At 44.9% G+C, this 23002-nt stretch overlaps 1 protein-coding gene across 1 annotated transcript in view; it reads right to left on the bottom strand.

Moving 5' to 3' along the window:
• The window catches only part of MYO10 (myosin X), a 179996-nt gene that overhangs the window by 82520 nt on the left and 74474 nt on the right, over positions 1-23002 (bottom strand). The window contains exons 3-4 of the mRNA XM_087815337.1: positions 19005-19163; positions 6781-6968 (exon numbers count right to left, since the gene is read on the bottom strand). Of these exons, the coding sequence (XP_087671463.1) occupies positions 6781-6968; positions 19005-19163 (347 nt within the window). The remainder of the gene's footprint in view (positions 1-6780; positions 6969-19004; positions 19164-23002) is intronic.

Raw genomic sequence — 23002 nt, 5'->3', positions numbered from 1 at the left:
GCAGGTAAATGTGCATAGAAACGCAATCAGTCATAAATATTATTGAGGGGATGAGTGAACCCCCAGGTCCCTGACCCACACCAAGGCATTTCATGCCCACGATTGTCCCGTGAGGGAGGCAGTGGCTCTGCGTGCAGTCAGAATTTGACACCAGGTCAGTCTGAGTCCAAAGTCCTGCAGAGACCGCACTTTAGTGCCCGTTAAGGAAAAGTGAACAAAGCGATGCAGAGGGAGGGGCCAATGGGAGACGGAATGAGGTACAAGCTGTGCTTTAAGGGACTGGCAAGCACCAGCCAGGCGGAGGAAAGAGACTGACTGATGACGACAACGTGAGCGAAAGCCCAGAAGCCAGATGAGCTTGGAAAGGCCTACGGGGCAGTGGGATTCCAGTTAGGTCAGTGGGACTGAGATGGGACTGAGTAGAGAGAAAAGGGCTAAAGGACTGAATTTCATCATTCAGAGGCACCTTCAGGAGATGGGAGGCCAAGACAGCTCATCAAAGTCACCCATAAAAAACACAGCTCTGGAGTTAACGCTCCAGGAGAGTGGGGTCACTCAGGAAGAGCAGCTGCTATAATCCAGGCGTGTGACAGTAGGTCCTGGACAAATCCAGCTGGGCTGGAGCTGGAGGGATGGAATGGAAATAGAAGAGATCTGGACGGAGACACTCAGTTTTGTGTAAGGCACCATGCTTGGTACTGTGGGGAGAACAGAGGCAGTAAAAAGGCAGAGAACTTACCAAAAAGTAAACCAAGGACATAAGTAACAGTACAGCAATACCAACAATATCACAAGGCAGCATGTTAATAATTGCTAAGTGCAGCTGGAGCTCATATAAACAGATGAGCTCCAGGTAGATGCTCACTGAGTGCCAAGACCTAGGAAGTGAGCATGAAAGAGGAATTTTGCTGAAAACTTGGTGAATGATTAAGCACATGAAATAAAAGAGAGGAAATGACTCAGAAATGACACCTTCTGTGCCCTGCTGGGTGCCACAGGCCCAGCCCATGGGGAATCTCTATCGGTCCAGGCCAACTGTAGTAATTCCATTCCCTTTGCAAGTTAGCCCTGGGCAGGTGTCAGGATTTTAGCCAAAGAGACTTAAAGCCAAGTGTGCTGAGGGCCCCTGGGGAGGTCTGCATGCACACCAAAGAGAACAGGCAGAAACAAAACCCCCACCCTTTGCTGCAGACAGCAAATACCTGGGAATCCACACCTATCTGAGATCATAAAGCAAAAGCCAAGAAAATCAGAGAAGCGCCCAGCAGGAGTGGCTGAATCCACAGCCCTAAAGCTGCCCGGTCTTGTGTTGTCTGAGATAATAAAGGCCATGCAAGTTAGGCAACTGTGGCTGGGTTTTCTGTTATCTGGAAACCAGAATCTCCCCAGTACTAGAGGCATTCAGCCGAGGATGCACTGAATGAGCAACACAGAAACCAAAAGAAAGTTGCAAGAAGAGATTTAAATAATTCTTGATATTAAAATGCAAAAATGTGCACAGGGGTGAACTGGGTGAAAATGAAGGGAAGGGAGAGAAGAGAAGGGAAGGGGAAGGGGAGGGGTCAGGATTTCAGCCAAAGAGAAAATATACCACCAAAAAAAGCCCAATTAACAAGACTAATTTAAACCTCCAGTTAATTTAGCTTTGCTCACTTTGCACTGTGACTGCCTTACTGCTCCGATTTGAGCCTGTTGAATCTTTTCTACTTGGGCAGGGTAGTGACTCATTTATTTCACCTCCCCCTTATCCCAGCCACCATACAGCAGTAACTCCTGTGCAATTACGCTGTTATTACCTTCACTTAGAGCAAACATATCACTTATATTTCCAGCCCCACACTTTTCTCACTAGCCCAGGGCAATTCGGGTCCTAACCCTCAGCACCAACACGATTGCAAACAAACATGGGCTTTGGAGAAAACATGCTCCCTGAGATGAACCCAAGTGAACTGATACTTTATAAAGATAATAGTGAAAGAGAAAAAGAAAAATAACCCAAAGTACTGACGTGGGGCCTCAAAGGCCATATCAAAAGTTTGGAGAATTTTATCACTGGCGGAAAGGGAAGTCACAAGACAGTTGTTAAGCAGGAGAGGGTCATGATCAGGTTGGAGGCTTTAAAGGAGGAAGTGGGGAGACAAGATGTGAGAAAGCAGAGGTGAGCAGTGAGGCCCAGGACAGACTGCGGAGGGAAGAAAGGAAAGAGTGGCTGGTGGCCCGGTCAGGAGGGTTGGTTGGTAAGTGAGAGGGAGGGTGGGGAATGACTCCCAAGAGCCGGGGAGCTTGCTAGCATGGTGATCTGGGCGTTGGTAACACGGGTGTGCACTTCTGTCAGTAATCAAACTGTGCATGGAAGAGCAGCACACTTGACCTTAATTGAGAGTGGGGAGGTGGGAGACTTCTAGATCCAAGAACGGCTTCTTGATCTCAAGCTTAGGACCTGGTAGAATGGAAGGTCCACTTGCTGAGAACGCAAAGCATGAGAGGAAAAATAAACTTCTGGGAGAAAATTAGGATGAATTTAGGACACGAAACATCTCTGTGATGACACCTCAGGGGCACGAGGGCACATATCTGGAACTCAGAGGGGAAACTGGCATGGGAGGTGTTTAAATTGGGGGTCATGAAGATCCAAGAGGAAAGGCAGGTTGGTTGTCCTAGCAAGCAGGACAAAATCCTTAAGACTCAACCCTGTACCAGGAATTAGGACTCTGTGCTGAAACAAACAGAGGGAGACTCATGTTCAAATCATGTGTCTGTTGTTCATAGCTGTTCTCTTTAGCAAGCTACTCAATAGCCCTTGGGCTTCTTTGAGGATTACACACAAACTTATCTTCTCAATAAATGTCAGTTCCCTTCTATTGTCTTTCCCCAGCTCCTTCATGCTCCTTAGCAAACCGCATATCCTTACAGGCATACCTTCCATTTCCTAAGTATTCTTGTTTTGCCAAATATCTGTTTTTGCAGATGCTTCTGTGCCCTTCCTCCCCTCTAGGCTGGCTGTATTCCTACAAGATCACATCACTTTCTCTATGAAATATCCTCTTGGCACCTTTTTGAGTATCTACTACTACCTTCTTTGAGCAACCATATATTATTTCTCTTACAGCATGTTGCAAGCTGAATTGAAATTATTTACATCAGTTTCTTCCCGTCAGAGTAGAGGTTCCTGAAAGGCAGTGATTGGGTCTTCTTTTTTTAAATCCCCAAAGCCTAGCACAATACCTGACACATTATGTGAGCATAAGACATGCCCTGGACCTTATTCTGGTTGGTACTTTCTAATCAAGGATGAAAGCTTTGTTCACTGTCCCAATTCAGTCATTTCTAAATATATTAAGAAAAAAGAGAAAAATACCGAACATCCAATTATCATTCCAGAATATAAACAACATAGTTAAGAAGAAATTGCTTTGGTTTTGGAAAAGCAAAATATGCAAAGGAGGCAGAGGTCCTAAACCAACAGTCACTCCTCCTGTCCACCCTTTGACAGCTGTTGAAGGCTGGCCCCCTATCAGACACTGTTCTGGGCAAGGATGAATCCACCACAGGCCTCGCCTATACGATGTATTCTAAAAGGTCACATATACTGAAAAGACCATAATCAACTAAACTCTGCCTGCCCAATACAATGTATGAAAAACTGAAGTCAATGCAGAAAGTACTAGATCAACCAAGACCAAATGCTGCCCCGGTCAGTTAGATGAAAAAAATATTTCTCAAATATGTTTTAAACTTATATATTTATATTTTTAAAACGATAATAGCATGAACATTCTTCATTTAAATGTGCACAAAAAGATAAAACTAAGTTTAAAAGAGGTAAACGACCTTGAAAGTGAGACCAACAGAAGGGGCTTAGCCTAGAAGCCTAGGAACGTGGCACTGACACCAACCAGCTGGGGTCCTTGGCCGAGTGATGTGGCCTCAAAGTGAGAGAAAAACTGATCTATGAAGTCCTGTCTAGTTCCAAACAGGCTTATTTTCTGATTTAAATGGTATCAGCATGAGCTATTTTGAAAGTAGTGAAACAGATTGCAGCCACCAGAGGGCAGACAATGCCTGAGGATATCTAAATAGGGCGCTCCTATCCTGCAATTTTTATTTTTAGACTCAATTTTCTCTTAATTCTCACAGCCCCACCCCCACTTAAAAAAAAAAATTAAAAAACTGCTGGAGAGAGCTATTAAAAGCTGAAACACATTTTAATGAGAAATCTATTCTTAAAGACTGTTTCCTGAGTTAATTTAGATAAATACAGTTAGTTTTTCAGATCAGCATGACACAATGGGAGCTTTCAGTTTGGGATCCACTCCTCCCCTGCCCCCACCCCCTCTCCACCTGACTTTTAGAGACCACAGTCTTTGGCATGAAAATGCCAACCCTCTTCCGTTTAATTACACACACACACACACACACCACACATGCACAATGATCTCATTTGATTTCTCACTTTCTTCCTAAGCTCCTCCGTCTAGCAAGTGATATATTAGTCATGCTCTCATTTTTTTCCCACTTAAAGTAAGAAGCACAGGCCATCATCAATGGCAAATATTCAGGTACCTAAGTGTGGGAAAGAATTGAGTCTTCTTAAAATAGATTAAGTTCTCTCTCTTTCTGTTAATCTTATTAAATTAGATTCTGTATGCTGAAATAGTGATCTTAAATTCTAACTTCTGAACTTCAGCGAAGTCACCTGAAAGAACCCAGAAACCGTGCTTCTCAACACAAGGCAGGTTACTTTATTGGGAATGTAACTCTTAAAAGCTGTTTTTAGATGAACCAAGTAGCTTCATTTTCATTAACTGCAAGTTATAATCATTCATATTTATTTAATGGAATAAACTGACAGTCCCTCTATTCGAGTGGTTTCCACAGCCCAGCACATTAGCACCAGTAAGATGATGGGAAAAAAAAGAATTTATCAGCCCAGGTATTTCTCTCCCCTTAAGAAAGAGGCAGAGAGGGAGAGGCTCTGAGAAAGGCACTGTTTTGTCTTTCTCACTCATATTGTGCCGATTTGTCACAAAAGCAAGGACCCAAGAACAAGAGGTAGGGGTAAAAACTGCCAGTCACAAGAACACAGCCCCTGCCAGTAGTTTTCTGGGCGTGGCTGTCATATTAAACACCCACATCAAAGGGTGGCTGGGCGGTTTCAATGAGCTGATGCCTGGAAAGTTCTTGGCACAGTGTCCAACAGTCGTCCTTTCAAAAAGGGACAGCCACTATTTCATAGCCACCTTCAATCAGGTACTGCACAGGGCGGGTGAGTACCTGGCAAAGGTCCTTGGCTGGGGGCCCCTCCATTTCCTTCCCTGGGGTTTCCATGAAGGGCCTCCTCTGGCATCTCTCCCCACCTACCCCCCTCCCCTCCCTCCCCACAGCAGCAGGAGCAGCTTCTCTGACAGGTGAACTGGGGGAGGGCCGGTCTGTTCCTCGCCATCTGGGAACTGGTTTCCCACAGGAACTGTGGCCACCAGGTACCTGCCTGCACCCCTGACCAGGTAGGCCTGCCTGTCTGATCTGGGGCTGCAGTGTTAGCAATCCTGACTGGCTGGAAGTCTAGAGCGGCCATATGGCTGCCCATCTGCCTCCTGGGCCTGACTTCCATTGAATCAGAAATCAGGAGGGGGGGGAGGGGGGTTCTTATTTGTTCCTCTCCCCCCAAATCCAAACGCCCCTTTCCTCTTGAAATAATACAATTATTTTGCCACAAGTTGGGACTAGAAAAGCATCTAAAAAAGATGTCAAAGTCTTTCACTTGGGCAGTTCTGTTTATATACCACTGGTTCTCAGTAACAGCCACGCTCCAGGAGTGAAAGCCTGGAAGACCATTGAATGAAGTGCTTGGGACTCCATGGAAACCCAGCTGAAGTAGCACTCAGCTCGCCGCCCTGGATACCGTCCAGGGGTGTTCTGATCGTCACGAGAACAGGATTCCAATATAACAATTAATAAGAAGGTCCAGTCAGATGTCCCTAGAATATAGGTGATGAGGCACTTTGAATTAGTAAGAACTAAGAAATGTTTTTAAAGAGAATGATTCTATTTCTTTCTTAGACAGTTGCGAGTAATAAAGGTTTCACAGTAGGGCTTCTGTTTATTTCACTGATGAGTAAGACTCCGCTGAAACAGATATGTCAAGACCCTTCCTCTCTCTCACCAGAAAGAATTAAATACACTAAGCATGCTCTCCTATCATTTCCTTAACATATAATAATGGTCCTTTTTCTGTACCAATTCAAACATACACTTTAGGAACATCCAATTCAAACCACTAAAAAGTCTTCAATTTGGGAGATTCCAACCTCGTTGTATGAGTAATAAAAGAACTTTGCTCAAACCTGCGAGAATTCTGTCCAGCGCTCTAGAACATCACACATGTTGATTTGAAAGAACTATGCAACACTTCCCTAAATCCACAGAAAGACCAAACCTCACAGCTGGAATAAACTGAAGAATAATTACGGCAATTAAAAAAAAAGAAACAAATGGGGTAAATACTCTAAAGACAAATGTCAACAAACGTAGTACACCTTGCTTTTCTAATAAGTGAGCTCTTGGTGTCCTTTGAAAGCTATAGTTAAATTGAGCTATTCTAGATGGAAAACATCATTTGAGAAATTCGGGAACTTACGCATGTTTCCATGAATGTGCTCAGCAGGCGGGGCGGGGGCGGTCAGAAAGTGCTGGCGGGGACTCCAGCGGGTGGGGTGGGAAGGCTGGCCCCCCGAAGGCCCCCCAGGCCCCCTCCAGCCTCGGGGCTGGCCGGGTGCTTACCTGATCAGGATGCACTGGTTGTCGTGGCGCTTCCACAGGCAGCGGTAGCACTCGTTGGCCACGGCGAAGACGTGGGGGGGCAGCTCCCCCAGGTGGCACTTGCTGTAGCGCTCCATGGTCGCGCGCTCGTACAGGCCGGGGATGGGCTTGTAGGGGTTCACCGAGGCGATGATGGAGCCGATGTAGGTCTGCAAGCGCAGGGACACCGTCACACAGGGCACTGGGCGAGGCCTGCGCACCTCCGCCCGCCAGGGCTGGGACGGGACGGGGGGAGTCCCTGCAGCTCAGTGCCGCTCCCCGTGAAGGGGCGGAGCGGCCACTTGTCACTAAACATGAGCTTTAACAGAGTCCACTTAGTGTCCGGTAGGGGAACGGCGACGTCTGATCCCCGCTGCATATGTTTTTCCTGTAACATTTTGGTACAGAATCTTATCATTCTGTACAAATGAATGAAGCCATTTCAAAGACTTACTAAGGGAAAGGAGATGGTGAAGCAGCCCAGGTCCAAATGCCTCTCCCCCGTGACCTCCTACCCCTGTCCTCAAAAGAACCCTGTCCTCGTGAGGTGGCTGCTATGGACCACAGGATTAAAGAGAGCATGAGAGAGGCGGAGGGGCTGGGGAAGGAGGGACGGGGAGCGATTGTTTAATGGGCACCGAGTTTCTGTTTGGGATGGTGAGAATGCTCTGCAAATAGATGGTGGTTATGGTTGCATAACATTGCAAATGTATATATTTTTAAACTTTTATATACTTTTAATTTTTAAATTACAGTTGACATACAATATTACATTACTTTCAGATGTACAACCCCGTGATAAGACGTTTACATAACTTACAAAGTGATCACCTGTATAATGCAAATACATTTAATGCACTGAACTGCACACTTAAAATAGTCAAAATGGTAAGTTTGATGTTGTGTATTTAACCACAATGTCAAAAAGTAACAAGATCATTTTGAAAATACTAGGTAGTCAGTAATCTCAATGGCTCCTGAAAGGCGCAACCACTTACCTGGAACTTAGCTGATGGAGAAGCTCACCTCTCTGGAACAAAAGGCAGGCCAGAAATTAAGCAAAATCTTCACTGAGCTATGAATATGGAATGCCTCGTGTCTCCTCCACATGGACATAAGCTTTCACTTGCAAGATGCTAATGAAGCCTGGCTGTCTGGTTTCCAGGCTTAGACCCAATTGAAGGAGCCAATCAGAAGGGGAGGAGGCAGAGCCCTGCAACCATCACCCCCCACCAGCCACTTTTTATGGCATGCATGTGCTGTGCCAAGGGCTTTAGGGGGGTAATGGGCTGAACTGTGCATCCCCCATTCATATGCTGAAGCCCCAAATACCCACTATCTTAGAATATAACTATTCTGCCTTTAAAGAGATACAGCCTTTAAAGAGACGTTTAAGTTAACCATTAGAGTGGGCACTAATCCAATCTGACTGGTATTCTCATAAGAAAAAGAGATTTGGACACACAGAGAGATGCCAGGGATGTATGTGCACAGATAAAGATCATAGGAGAACACAGCAAACTAAGAAGGGAGCCCTCGGAAGTAACCAACCCCACCAGATGTCCTGATCCTGGACTTCTAGCCTCCAGAACTGTGAGAATCAATTTCTGCTGTTTAAGCCACCCAGTCAGTGATATTTTGTTACAGCAGCCCAAGCAGACTCATACAGAGGGCCTGACCCCTTTAACACTTGTAATAACCCTGGGAGGTTCACAGTTCTTCCGGTGAGGAAACTGAGACATAGAGAGAAAATTCTGTGGACAGTCACACAGCCAGTAAGTGATAGAGGTGAGATTTGAACCCCAGCAACACAATGCCAGAGCCCTCTCTCCTTCACTGGCAAGGCTGGGCAATGCAGCAGAGCTAAAGGAAAGCAGGAAACACTAGACAGCAAGTCCAAACATCCTGAGAGCATCTGTACCGTATTACAGCAATTTGTAATCATTTATATTCATGGTGACTGCCAGGAACATCAAGCAAAGGATCTATGTTCCATATAACTGTTCTCAAATGTAAGGGGGTCTGCAATGCGTTTTGGAAATATATTGAACCAAAAAAGGTTAAAAACATAGAAGAGGGGAATCATACGATCCAATGATTCCCCTCCTAGGTATATGTCCCAAAGAATTAAAAGCGGGTACTCTAATGAAGACAGAGCAGCATTAGTCACTGTAGTCTAAACATGGAAACAACCCAAATGTCAATCATCAGAGAGATGGGTAAACAAGAGGTGGTCTATCCAGACAATGGAATATTCAGCCCCACAGAAAGAACGAAGTACGGATACCAGCTAAAACACAGACGAGCCCTGAACACATTACAAAATCAAAGAAGCCCCCCACACAAGTTCACATATCCAGAAATAACAAGGCACAGCATGTTCCTTCACCTTAATAAAAAGTTTTAGAATACACACCTTCAGATGTCAACCCAAACTGAGAAACAAAAACGCTCTGATGACAACTATAGATCATTTAGTAGAGAGAGAACAGAAGGCATTCAGATTTTCAGGGACAAAATAGTTCATTAGAGTTCAAATAATAAACACGTATGTTGTGGCGACAAATTCAACAAGTGGACTCCCACGTACCAACAGGGACAGCAAACAACAGACCACGAGCCAAACGCAATAATCTGAAATCTCTCATTTAAAAAAAAGAAAAAAAAGAATGTGTAACGTGTGTCTGGCTGGTATGGAAAGAGAGCCTAACTTCTTATTTTTTAAGATTATAGGAACCCTGGTCTCATTTAGAGTTAAAATGCCTCTCTACTCTAAGAAACTCCATTTAGGACCTGGGTAAATTAGGCTCTTAAAACACGAAGGCTCAAGTTTTACAATTTCACCTTCTCACTAGTGACCTAAGTCATTTCTTGAAAGGGTTGTCACCGATTTTAAATGCCAATGAAGCCTACATGTTTCCACAACAGCTTTACCTGACATCCCATAATCGTGGGACACAGAAGACAATCATGACAGTGTCACACGCCCTCATTTGCTCCAAGATAACCTTGAGGTGTGGGCAGGGCACAGGTTGCTGTTCTGCCTCCTCTGGCAGATGAAATGGGCAGAGGACAGCAAGTACTACCCCTCCAGTCACAGTGCCAGGGACTGATGTCACACTGCGGGTCTGCATGGCCCCCTTCACCACCCACCCACGGACAGAATGGGAGTCAGCCCAGACGTGCCCGGCCTCACAGTCAGTGACCAATGTCTCCATGTCCTGTAAGCTGCACTTTCAATAAACTCTAGAACATTCCCCTTTCCCTCCACCTCCACCGCCCTGACTTGACTTGCTTAGGTTTCCATAAACGCCTCCTTCCTCCTGATGTCCCACGTGGTCATGGTCCTGTAGGCTCAATCCAAGATCCACACCTGACAAATGAACTGAAGACGAAACTCTCTTGCTTAAAACTTCCATGACCTTCACGATCAACCACAAGAATATTTGAGAAGGGAGTCTGAGTGGCTCCAAGAAGGTGATGGGACACCCCACGTCCTAATCAATTATTCTCATTACAGTTATAGAAGGGAGGAGGGCTTCAGTATCCTGAAGGGTCTTTACAGGCTCATTGGCTTTTTATTGCCTGTACCCATGTGCACACCAAACAGCACTTATGGACCTCCCTAAAAACTAGTGTAAAATAACACAGCAACAATAGCAATAGTGCCTAAGGCTTTACCAAAGAGAGATGCTGCGCGGAACCTCAGAGGTCCATCGGCAACAATTACTGACCAAGACACTACCTTAAATATACCACTTTGCATGAGTGATTCTGTCACTAAATAAATAACAGACTTGTTGAATAATAAAGAAAGTTCGACAGATAATAAAAAGTAAAAATGGCAACTGGGCAATGGAGGGGACAGGAGAAGGGCCCAGTTGAAAATTAAATACCAAGCGAAGCAAAGAGAAAATGTGGTAAGAAACCCTGAGAGCTGTGAGATGATATTTGTTGCAGGCTTGTACCATTTATCACTCTATAAAATGCCATTATTACTGCTCTAAAATTGGCCCTGATAACGCCCTGCAGTTAAAGCTCTGGGCATCTGCAACTCTCCAATACAAGGTAGGACTAGGTATTGGTTTCCTCCTACTGGATCCCAAATTCCGCAAGAATAAATAGCCAGGTCATTCTGATGGCTTTTCTGAAATAGAAAGTACATTCTATTTTGAATAGAATAGTCAGAAAAGTTCCACATAACTCACTAAAAAATATATTTCCTTGCCTATTTTAATAATCTGGAACAGCTGGGGCACATATTGCTTCAAAATGCTGGGAGGAAGTCACTATGTTGCTTCAATCCAAAATCTACCAATTCAAGGTTTTCAAAAGGCATAGGGTATAATACCTACTCTCTAACCCTCCACACAAAAAAAATAAAAAATCAACTACTAAGAAAACAAAGCGATCCAGGGGCCCCAGACACAGAGCTGCGCAGAGACGGTAGAATCATGCTACTGTTGGGAAGGAACTACTCCAACACAGGACAAGTGATCTGGACAGCAAGGTGTAGCCAAGTCAGAAGCTGGAAGCCCTCAGCCTGGGGCTGCCCTACCTGGGACTAGCTCAACCCCTCTGGGCCCAAGATTCTGATCAGTAATAACAAAACATCCTCTGTCATCCCACATGAGTTTTACGTGAAACTGTGATATAAATCAGAGGTATTTACGATTGTTTTTGTTGATGAAAATAAAACCACAACTGCTTTTCGTCATGTGGTCCTGCAAAGCTGGACGCAGACCAAGTCATGTGAAAGCACAGGGGAAACTGGTTAAAGTCAGTGCCAGGGCACGCTTTCCAAGGGGAAGAACTTGCTAGGAAGTGGAGTGGTTGGCCACCCACCATTCTCCTCTTTCCTTCGCTCTCCGTCATTTCAGCTAAATGCGGCAACGAATTACTTCTGGGATCGTTATCTCAAATGCAGCTTCAGTTTTAAACGACAGATCTGTATCCTCAACGGCCCACTGGACAGCTTCACTTGGATGCCCCCTCAGCTCACATTTAACATGGACAAAGCTGATGATGTCCCCAAAACACCTGCATTCGGTCACTTCATGACAAATGGCACCAGAATGGTTAATCCAGAAATCCAGGTATGTAGAAATTCAGCCTGCCTGCCCCCAAACTCAAACACTAAAGATTCTAACTCTCGGTATCTTTTGAACTCTCCCAGATTGGATCTGAACCCCATCGTTTCCCATCTGGTTTGCTGGTCCCCTCTCCTCCTAGACTGACACCCCCTGCACTCACCCATCACCCTGCAGCCAGAGTGAGTTTCCCCAGAACTCATGTTTAAAGTTGTCCCCTACAGCCTTCACCAATAAATTCAAGAAACCTAACTCGCACACAGAGCCCCTCCCCACCTGCTCCTGACCACCTTGCCGGCCAGCTGCATGCAACCTTCATCCCCGTGCCTTCAATGTCCTGCAGCCGGACAAATGCATCACATCACATGATTTCATGTCTCTGCACATGCTGACCTTCTGCCAGGAATGACCCTCCTCCTCAACCAAATCCCCCAACGAATGCTTCAAGGCTCGGCCCAACTAGTGCCTTGGCTGGGAATCACTTCCTGACCCTTGCCTGACCTCCTTCCAAGGCTCAATCTGTGTTCCCAGTAAGTACTTTTGTCACATGCATTGTCACCCTGAGCTCTTTGTCAATGGTGCGCTGTGTCTGTCTTCACCAATAAACTGGGAGGTCCTGGAGGGGCAGTGTTGTTCATTTATCCAGGCTTTCAGGAAACAATTACCGTGAAGAAGAGTAATTCTGCATGCTTGGGGCCTAGCACACATCCTGACAGAGGCAGGGCTGAATCCAAGTAATATACTGCGGGCCCACCATCTGACCACCAACCCACCAAATAAACTCGCATTCAACTGTGTCCTAGTGCTCTAAGCCACTACCTTCTACATAACAAAATTGTTTGCCATCACTGTTCAATTAAACCATTAAAAATATTTTTAAACAATTAAAAAAAAACCATGAAGCATACAAGGCTGTTGAAAAGAAAACTAGATCACAACAGATACCTCGAGTTGTTACTGAAGTCAAGCTCTTAAATTTAGAGATGACATTTCTATTGAATTTGAGTGGCTTTCAGACTATAATGCCTTCCTTGCTGAAAGGAATCTGACCCCAAAGAGAGGCAGGTAACGAAAATAAAAAGTCACAAAAACAAAGTTCCTAATTGCCACCATCATGTGCTGATGTGGAAGTGGCCACTCAAGAGCCTAAACGGTTGGTAGAGTTTAAAAATACATCCACAGTCGGACAGATGGTTACAATCATCTTTTGGCAACACCAGTTCTTGATTTCATGTGGAAGAAACCCTGACAAACCACACTGAGTTCAGCTGTTCCCGGTACGAGCCACACGCCAGGACTGCTCATCATTCCGACATCAGCCGTCCCCGAGTCCGTGCGAGGCACACTGTTACTCGACACTGGCTTTGGAAAGAAACAAACAAAAAAAAAAAAAAAAGAAAAAAAGTCTACTTCGGGAAAACTCAGCTCAAGGAAATGAAATGCAGATTTCGATTCTCATGTCCAAGCGGTACCCTCCGTGGCCTGTCGGTGCTAACACCGCAGGCGCCGTGATTCCCGGCAGGTAAACTCAGTCCACCTGCCCCCTGCAATCAATGGGTCTTTAACTGGGTGCTGCATTTTTAAAATGCTAACACGTTTGGCTCGACAGAAGCAGACTTCAAAGTTAATTCAAGAGCAACATCAAACACATTTACAGGTTCAGCCCAGAATGCCACCTAACCAAAGGAGAGTATTTCTGAAACACCTAAAAATACATCAGCTGTGAAGAATCTTTTGTGCTGACACGAGCATTTATCTTTAGACACAGCCCCACGTCTTAAAATGGGCTTGTTTGATTCTGACTCTGCACTGTTTGTTCAACAAGACCAACAAACTAACCGAAGGGCTGGGTGGAACAGGGCCCGGCTTCCTCTGGAGCCATCTCCAACCCCATAATTGCAGGCGCGCTCTCAGTTCCCTGCAGCCCTCTCCCTGATGTGGTTTGGAGCCATTCCTTCAAGGCTGGGACAGGAGTCTCTGCAATTGACCCTGAGTGCAACAAACCCTGTAATGGAGAGAATGGGCTTCTCTTCCATTCAGCAGAAAGCAAAGCAGCCACGCCACGGGCCTTGCTTGGCAGTCCCTGCACTCTGGACACGGAGCTCACCTTCAATACAACAAGGACCTCATCTGTTCTTTTCAACACTGTGTTTAGATCCTGGGTACTAACAATTTGAAATGATCCAGGCTCCAGAGACTACAGTATGTTGGGCATCCAAACCCCAACTTGTCTTTCCCACTCCCCTCCCCTCCCCTCCCCTCCCCTCCCCTCCCCTCCCCTCCCCTCCCCTCCCCTCCCCGAGGAGCTGCCAAGACCATTGGTGCCATGTTCTCAGGCCCATTGGGCTTGACGAGGCTGGGGGTTCATTAAAGCTAATCCTGTCCCCTTCACCTCCTCCCCCACACTCCTCATATCTGTTCTTGTCTTGCTCACTACCACACGTACCCTGGTCTAAAACCCATGGCTCCTCACCCCTGAAGTACTGCAATGCTCTCTAAGCCAACTGACTTTCTAGTTTCATCTCACATCACTTCCCTATCAACTCTTCTAAAATTTTCCTCTGGGAAATTCTCTCTTGATAATCCTTTAACAAAGACAGTGTAGTCTATACACCAATGAGCCCAAACTTTGCTGACTAGCTGTAAGGAAGTCAGGTTTTTCACCCTCGACACTTCTGAGTTGGGGTTTGGATGCCCAACATAATGTAGTCTCTGGAGCCTGGATCATTTCAAATTGTTAGTACCCAGGATCTAAACACAGGTAACTCTTGGCTGTGGGCTATCCTGTGCACTGTGGGGCGTTTAGCAGCATCCCTGGCCGCCTCCTACCAGACACCATTAGCATTCTCTACCCTAGATGTGACAACTAAAAATGCTCCCAGATATTGCCAATGTCCTCCGGGGGCAGCATCACCTGATTGAGAACCACTGCTTCGGGGTGCCCTGACCCCAGCCCGCCTACACATCTCATTGCTCAGAGTTCCTCAACAAACCCCAGTTTCCATAAGCAAAGAACCTTCTCCCAGTTTAGTGAAGCCGTCGCACCAATTTCCTCTCATCTCTCCATCTTCAAGCATGGTGTCTCACTAGCCTCTCCTTCTAACCAACTCTCTGTAGTGTCATCACCGCCCCTGCTCCATGGAGCTTTTCACAGACAGCTCAGACTTTCTCACTCACCTATTATCTCTGCACCACAAACACATACCCTGCCCCTCCACTCCGAGTCTTCAGGTACTTACAGATCTGAGTACTTGTCTTCACCAGGTCTCATCAGTGGTAGGAAGAGACAGAGGAGGGTGGGATCCTCATCAGACCGTCTCCAAAGGGCAAGACCATCAGGGGCAAGAAGCCCAGAGAACAGAGGGTCCAGGTGGAAGTTTGGGATGGGCTGACAGGTGAGGAGCTGGAGTGCTGAGCTGGGCTCTCGCCTGGGAAGTCGCGAGAGAATGGGAAAGGCTGACAAGGTGGAGCCCTAAGCATGAGGAACCTGGAGTTCCAGGAACCAGCATTCGGGCATCTGCTCTAACCAAAGTGTCAGAGCCAAATGGGACCAGCCACAAGGCCGGAATCGGGCAGACCTAGAGACACTGACGTAACAGTCTGCACAGCCTCTATGCCCAGAGGACATGGTGCCAAGTGCAAGGCGGGAGCTTTCTAGATAAAGACCTGGTGGTATCAGCTAAGATGAAGACAAAGGTGCAAAGGTAAACAAAGGCTCTAAAGCTTTCTCTTGCCATTTCATTTTCAAACAGCCCTGTCCAGTATGGAGGTCATTACATTTTATGTAATTTAAAAAAACAAATTAAAAACCTGATACTCGAAAAGATTAAGTAATTAGTACAGAGCCAAATTGGAGGTGAGTGGAAAAAAGGGGCTCAACCCTGATTTTCTGTTTAATGCTTTAATCCCTCTATCACTCTGTACCCTAATTTTCATGGAGGATGCCAGAGGCTGGAAAACAGAGGTTAATAAAATCCTCAGGCAATAAGGGTGGTCTCCAAGGAAAATAAATCCAACTGTCCTTCTTAGCACAAAACAACAGACCTCTCTACCTGGAGATGGGTCCCCCTCACCGGTGATCTGTGTAACCTGCCAATTCAGACCAGAAGGTCAACAAATAATGCAAGACCCAGAGTGGGGCACAGACCCACGAAACTGCTTCTCAATAATATGACTCAAAGCAGGGCAGCTATGGCAGGCAAAATCCATATCCCCAGCCCCCAATGTCCACACCGAATTTCCAGACCCCGTAACTGTGATGTCACACAGCAAAGGGACTCTGAAGGTGTGACTACAGTGGTGACCTCTGAGACAGTAGGCCCAATCCACTCTCATGAATCCTTGCGAGCCGAGAACCTTCCCTGGCTGCAGTCCGAGGCAGGGATGGGATGGAAGGAGGAGAGATCTGAAACCTGAGAGGGACTCGAGCCACCACCGCTGGCTCTGAAGGGGAAGGGAGGGGGCCTCTAGAAGCGGGGCCAGCCCTCGCTGACAGGCAGCAAGAATACGAGGACATCAGTCCCACGGCTGCAAACAAGTGAGGTCCGCCAGCATCAGGACCGAGCGGGAAGCGGATCCCCCCAGAGCCTCGGGGAAGGCCGACGGGGACACAGCACCACGCTGTAAGTCAAGTCATCTTTTCCTTCTTTTACATGTACAGACGGGCATCGCTCAGAGCTGGGACAGGAGGCGGCAAAGCCGTGCTTCTCTGACAGGTGGTGGCTTTGTCTCCAGGGGGCATTTGACAGGTACTGGCCCCCACTGCCAACAGCTTCAGCCACGACAAGAAAATCACGGCGGCTGCTTTACGGATAACAGTACGATTATCCAAGTCTCAAAAGGAAGACAAACAGGGCAACATTAACTGAATTGAACTGCAAATTGGATGTACAAAAATCCTCTGTTTTTTTTTCCCTCAAAGGAGAGGAAAAAGATCTTCATTTCAGGAATTAAAAAAACACCAAGATCCTAATCACAGGGTTTACTAGCCAATTCACCTCTCAGGTGTAACATCATCCTCATGGAGGGAAAAAACTGTTAAAAGGCTCTACCTTCTAAATCCATTGGACAGGGTTTTTTCCTCCGAATTGACTTACTTTTTCTTGACCATTAAATGTACAGTAAGAACTTGCATGGAAAGATATGAGTTCTGAAATACTCACCTACAAGAGACACACACCAATAAGAATTTTTCAGTCTAGCTTCACATTTTACTACCAACTAGAGCTGGTTATCTCTAATATGCATGGCATTTACTTTACAAACATTTATTGCACAACTACCAGGTGCCAGGCAATGTCCTTGGCTCCAGAAAGACAAAATAAATTTAAGTCCTTAACAAAGCGAGGAAGGAACGTGCTACGTAAACAGATAGCTACATGGAATTGTCGAGTTCTTAATACTAAAAAAACAGGAACGGTGCGTGGTAACCCAACCCGGGCACCCGCGCCATGGGTGCTCCGTGGGAAGAGAGGAGCAGAGGGCATTCCTCCCGCCAGCACATGCAAGACTAGAATACACAGCCACTTTGACATAAGCATGTATGAGCGTTACCTTTTCTGAAGAACATATGGAAAACATTTTAAATCTGAAGGCTTAGTGTAAGCAAGCTCAGCAAGCCAGAGGACTACAACGCGATGAAATTTCTCTAGACAGGGCTGTTTGAAAACATTTGGCAAACATTAGGGCGATCTGGCAAAATGACACTTTCACGATGTAAAGAGAAGGCAAATAAACATACTTTTTAGAAAAGATGAATAAAATCAAGCCTAACCCCCCGCCCCCTCCCAAATCTCTCATTCCTCTTCTTCCCAACTCTTCTCTCCTGGGCCAAGGTAGGTGAGTTGGAGGCCCTAACTCCCACGCGTGCCTTGAGTGTCAGTAGCACCTACTAGCTGTTGTAAAAGCTGGTGTTACTTTCCACCATAATCACAAACGTATCAGCCAAGTTAAGATGAAGGGTTTTTACAATATTCATATTTGTTTTATTAAAAACTGTATGAATTTGAACATGACAAGAAAAATAAACATGTATAAGCAGTTGCCCCAGTTTAATGTAAAGACCTGCAAACAGGCAGATAAAAAAATGGGTAAAATCTGTAGGCCGATCAATCTTGACAGATAATGTAATATATGTACTTTAATGTAAAAAATGGTTATTACAGGAGTGAGTTTTAAATATTACTGTATAATACACAAAATAGTCACATTTCATAAAAGTTCAGAGAAACACGTGCATGCCTGCTTTTTACAGACATGTCTGCATTCAAAACAGATCCCACAAATAGGGAGGGTGGGTTCCCTTGAATCCAAATATCCCCCCGGGTGACGTCCAGAGCCAGAAAAAAAAAAATCCATAAAAGGAAGAAAAACCAAGAAAATGAGAAAAAAGCTAAGTTCAGGTACACTGGTTTGCAAATCCACATTTTCCCCCAGCCCTTAATTGAGGAAGTCGAACCACTCCCCGACTTCTTCATCAACAGAACACTTAGGTACAGAACGCGCTCACTGAAGAAAGGTCAGATTACCCTTCAATTTAAGTAATCCCTCTAATAAAATCAAGGCAATAAACAGAGACAACATGACTTAGTAAGCCACATTTCTAATTTGGCAAAACACCTGAACACATAGTTTTACTTAGACTAACGAGAGGTTCTCAAAAAACAGGAAATACTTTTTGAAAACAATAATTTGAAAAACAGTACTAGGTTTGTTGGGGGGGAATGACTCGCATTGTAAGTTATGTAAATATCTAACCACCATGCTGTGCACCTGAAACTAATATAATATTGAATGTCAACTGTAACCGAAAAGTTAAATTTAAAAAAGACAGTCAAACTTGAGGGATTTTTATTTATTATTTTTTTAATCCTCACGCAAGGATATTTTTTCCATTGATTTTTAGAGAGAGTAGAAAGGAGGGAGAGAGAGAGACACATGCACATCGATGTGAGAGAGACACATCGATTGGTTGCCTCCCGCACAAGCCCGGACTGGGCCGGGGATTGAACCTGCAACCGAGGTATGTGCCCTGCAGTCCGCAGGCCGACACTCTAACCACTGAGCCAAAAGGGCCAGGGATGAGGGATTTTTAGAGGGCGCTGGAGGGGCACTTACGTAAATCTGGTCTCTCTTATATCGCTGGTGTAAGTTGTGCATGATAGAGCCCCCATGCAGTTCTGTCAGGGTGGCCATGTCCTCCACGCCCTCCTCCTTCAAGGGGTGCATAGCGGTCACCTTCTGGTGTGTAATTGTGCTCTGCTTGTACGTGAATACCTGCGGGAGAAGAGAAATTCAATTGTTTATAGTTAGCAGCAATGAAGAGTTTCTAGAAGTTTCCTGAACATACAACATAAACAATACAAACTCAGTACAATTTCAGCAACAAGATCCTGAGCTAGGGCAGTAAAAAAATAAACAGCAGAGAGCTTTTTCATTTTCTTTGCGCCACCCATCTCTTTTCAGAGGAAGCCATTATTTTGACAATTGCTTTAGATAGTCTTAGAAGACATTAGTTCGAGTGCCAATCATCCTTTGGAAACCACAAAAGTTATAGCTTTACAGTTCACTCTCTGCATATTTCTCCAACGGATGTAAATCAGTTAAGGAACTGGCTAACCAAGCTTTCAGAAAGCAATTTGGTTTCACTACCTAATGTTTCACACAGGATCATATAGTTCAAAGCTTCAAAATAACAATCTTCCATTGAAGTGTTACATAAATTTACTGTATGTCCATAGATTTGCTCAAAGATTAGAACACATCTGCACAGGAATGTTAAAAATATCCGTGGATACTCTCCTCTCACTATCGGGATATATAGCGTTCATGTGATCTTTAAGCAAAACAAATGCCCTATCAGATTTAAAATAAAATCGGTTTGTTTGCTTGACAGCCTGTCTTCCTGGAAGTTCCAAACCCCCGTGGTGAGTGCTGGACACATGCCGTGGCATGTACGCGAGGCAGCTCTGATGCTGGGCGACTGATGACGGAATCTGCATGGATTCCTCCAATCTATTCAGCACTCCTTTCTCACAACCGATTTGGTTTAGGATTAACCATGTCAAGTCAGCTCCATCTGTTGATTAAAGCTTGCCCAGCTTTACATACAAACTCATGTAGTAACATCATTTAATAATGGAGTCTACTCCGTATTTATTCACTTTACACTTTTATTACATTCATTCTCAAAACAAAACAAGAACACCAAGATGCAAAAAACAGGAACGTAAAAAACAGGAAAAATATGCAGTCTTCATATGCACACACACTCACATGTGCACATACACATGCCAACCAACTTTCAGGAATATTTGCAGAACTTTAGGACTGGGGATTCTGTTTTTAAATACTGACCAGTTGCCTACATGGCAACAAATGGTATGTTATTGCAAAAGAGAACGACACACCAAAAAAAGCAAAAGTACCAATTCGACGGTTTTCATAAGCCACGGAAAATGGCATGTTGTCTTTCTCTAGAGAAAAATTAAAACTTCAGCAGTGGCATTTCTGCCATGTGAACCACAAGAGTTGCTCAAAACCAGTCCTGAGAAACTGCTCAAGGCCAGGGCAGACACCCAGCCTGTCTTCTGAGGACCAGCCACTCTCCCCAGCTGTTTCCTGTGCTGGGACACCCACCAGGAGATGTGCCAGTCCCGGCAGCCCCACCTCGTGGAGAGGTGGCCAACCCTGCCACGTGAGTACCCGCAGGCTGGGGCGCGCCTGGGGCCCTCGGAGGGCGGAAGGCATGCAGGGAGGAGTGTGCCGAAGCCAGGAGAGCAAGGTACTTAAGAAAAATGCACAGGAACATTCAAGAATGTGAAAACACTTAAGACACCCAAGCTTGCATTTTAACTCATAAATACCATGAAAGAAAGTTAGACTTAGGCTAAGAATACAAGTAGTTTTAGGGCAACCTGGAAAATCCCAGAAGCAAGAGCTTGAACTCTCTGCCTTCCCCAGCTTTCTACACGCCTATGATGTCAATCCAGGCACGTTTTCCCAAAACACCACAACTGGGCAGGTTACTTGGTCTTCCACTGAAAGTGACTGTGAGGGTGGGCACAGAAGCAGAACTTGGCTGGGCCAGGGGCTGTCTGGCCGGCTGAGGAGTGCACGGAAGCACCCCCAGGAAGGTCTCTTCTCACTTTGCTTGCTCAAAGCTCCTGCCAACACAACTAGAAAACAGGTTACTCAAGTTCCCCAGAAAATCTCGTAGGAACCTAGACACACCACCAAAGCCACCAAAACCAGCACAACTATCTCTGGCAAACTCACCATCACAAGTCCTGCCCAGCATGAAAACAAATAATTTTTTCCACAAATTGAATAGATGGAGAATTCCAGAATTTGAGGACAGAAATAATTTAGAATATTAAAATTATTGTCTGTATTTATGTTGATTCTGCTTTTTGGAAATAATATACACCGTACGACACTTAGACACTAAAATATATATGAACAGTGATTAAATATTTGCATCCTATGTAAACATTTTATTGTTTTTTAATGTGCTTAGAACAGTAGGACCATTTGTGAGCAAAGTAAACAGCTCAGAGCTGGTCACATGGCCACAGAAAAAAGTGGCCGTGACCTGTAAACAGAGTTCTCCACCTTCTACACTGACTTCCTCAGATATTTTCAGGAACATACTGAGTATACAACGTGGGCCCCTGCCCATTCCAGGAGAGGGGAGATCAGGAGAACTAGAACAATCCTCATGACCTCAAGGAGAGGAAATCATGATGGAAGATAACAGTTACATAAACAAGAGGCTATGAACAGAAAAAAGAAACATTCTGCATAGATACAGGATTGCAGCTGCTCAAAACAATGATTATTTCAAAGAATAGTAGAGAAAATGTATTTGTGAAGGAAAGGCAAGGATAACCATCCACTCAGAAATAGATTTAGTCTACATCGAAATGACCAAATAAGTGTCTGACAAATTAATTAAGAAAATCCATTCATTCAAGCAAATATTTACTGGTGTGTTCTAAGCATTGAGGATATAGCTTACATTCCAATAAGGAAAGAGGGGGGAAAAACAAATATACAAGTAAACGTACAGCATCACAGATGGTGATGAATGTCTACGAAGACATCACGAAGGCCAGGGGACTAAGTACCAAGAGGGGTTACTTTATATTAGGTATTTGGGGACAGCCTCGCTGGGAGGATAACATCAAGTTAGAAACTCCTGTAAGTAGAGTTTCTAAGAATCAAAAACTAAGTTACATAATATTGTCATTTTCACCTTTGACTTACCTCTCTTCACCAGAAACCCTAAGTAAGTAAGGGATGAAACTAGTCCCTGTACTGGTTGAATAAACCACCTGATTGAATTTGCAAAGATTTCAACAGATTAATTAGACCCACAATCTTATTCAAGAATTTTTAAAGGAGAGCCCTTTGAATGACCAAAACTCATACTCCTATGTGCAACAATTAACAGGGTATTAGTTGCACAAGATTATTCCAAAAGAGCAGAAAAGAAAATCCTAGGATTAAAGAATGGAATTCTTTTTACAGGATTTTTTTCAGAAGCAGACAACTGCCAAAATACATTAACAGGATGTAGCCCTAAAAAGCCAACTCAGAATAAACTGTGTTACTTCAATGGAGCATATATTGGGAGAAAGGTAGTGAGATTGAGAAGTGGAGCCAAATACGGAAGATTAATAGGCAGGAAATCAATTTAGAGAAAGTGGGGCCTCAGAACAAACAGCTCCTGTTATAGCAATACAAGCCGCTGGTCACAAGATGGACTGGGTTAAGCGTGGGGAACAGAGGAAACCAATCAACACTGCTGGCAAAACACCCAAAGTAGGCCTGCCCAAGGCTGGGTCCACTTCGGTATGAAAAGGCACGGAGTCAATTGATTAGATAAAAAAGCTGAGCCATGATCAATCCCCTTTTATTTTTAACCTTAGGATGGTACACACTGCAAGGCAACCCCACCCACTTACACAACAGTTTGTAGAACACAGAGTGATGTATGCAGATTTTCCTTATTACAGTCATTAGGAACCCCCGTCATAAAACCTAACTTTTCCTACTGAAGAGAAAGGGGGGGGAAATCTTATCATGTCCTCTCCTGGTGAGCGGATGGCATA

Source organism: Miniopterus natalensis, chromosome 3, assembly GCF_054644295.1.
Source record: "Miniopterus natalensis isolate mMinNat1 chromosome 3, mMinNat1.hap1, whole genome shotgun sequence".
In the NCBI taxonomy this organism is placed as follows: Eukaryota; Metazoa; Chordata; class Mammalia; order Chiroptera; family Miniopteridae; genus Miniopterus; species Miniopterus natalensis.
This window is presented reverse-complemented; position numbering and strand designations above follow the sequence as displayed.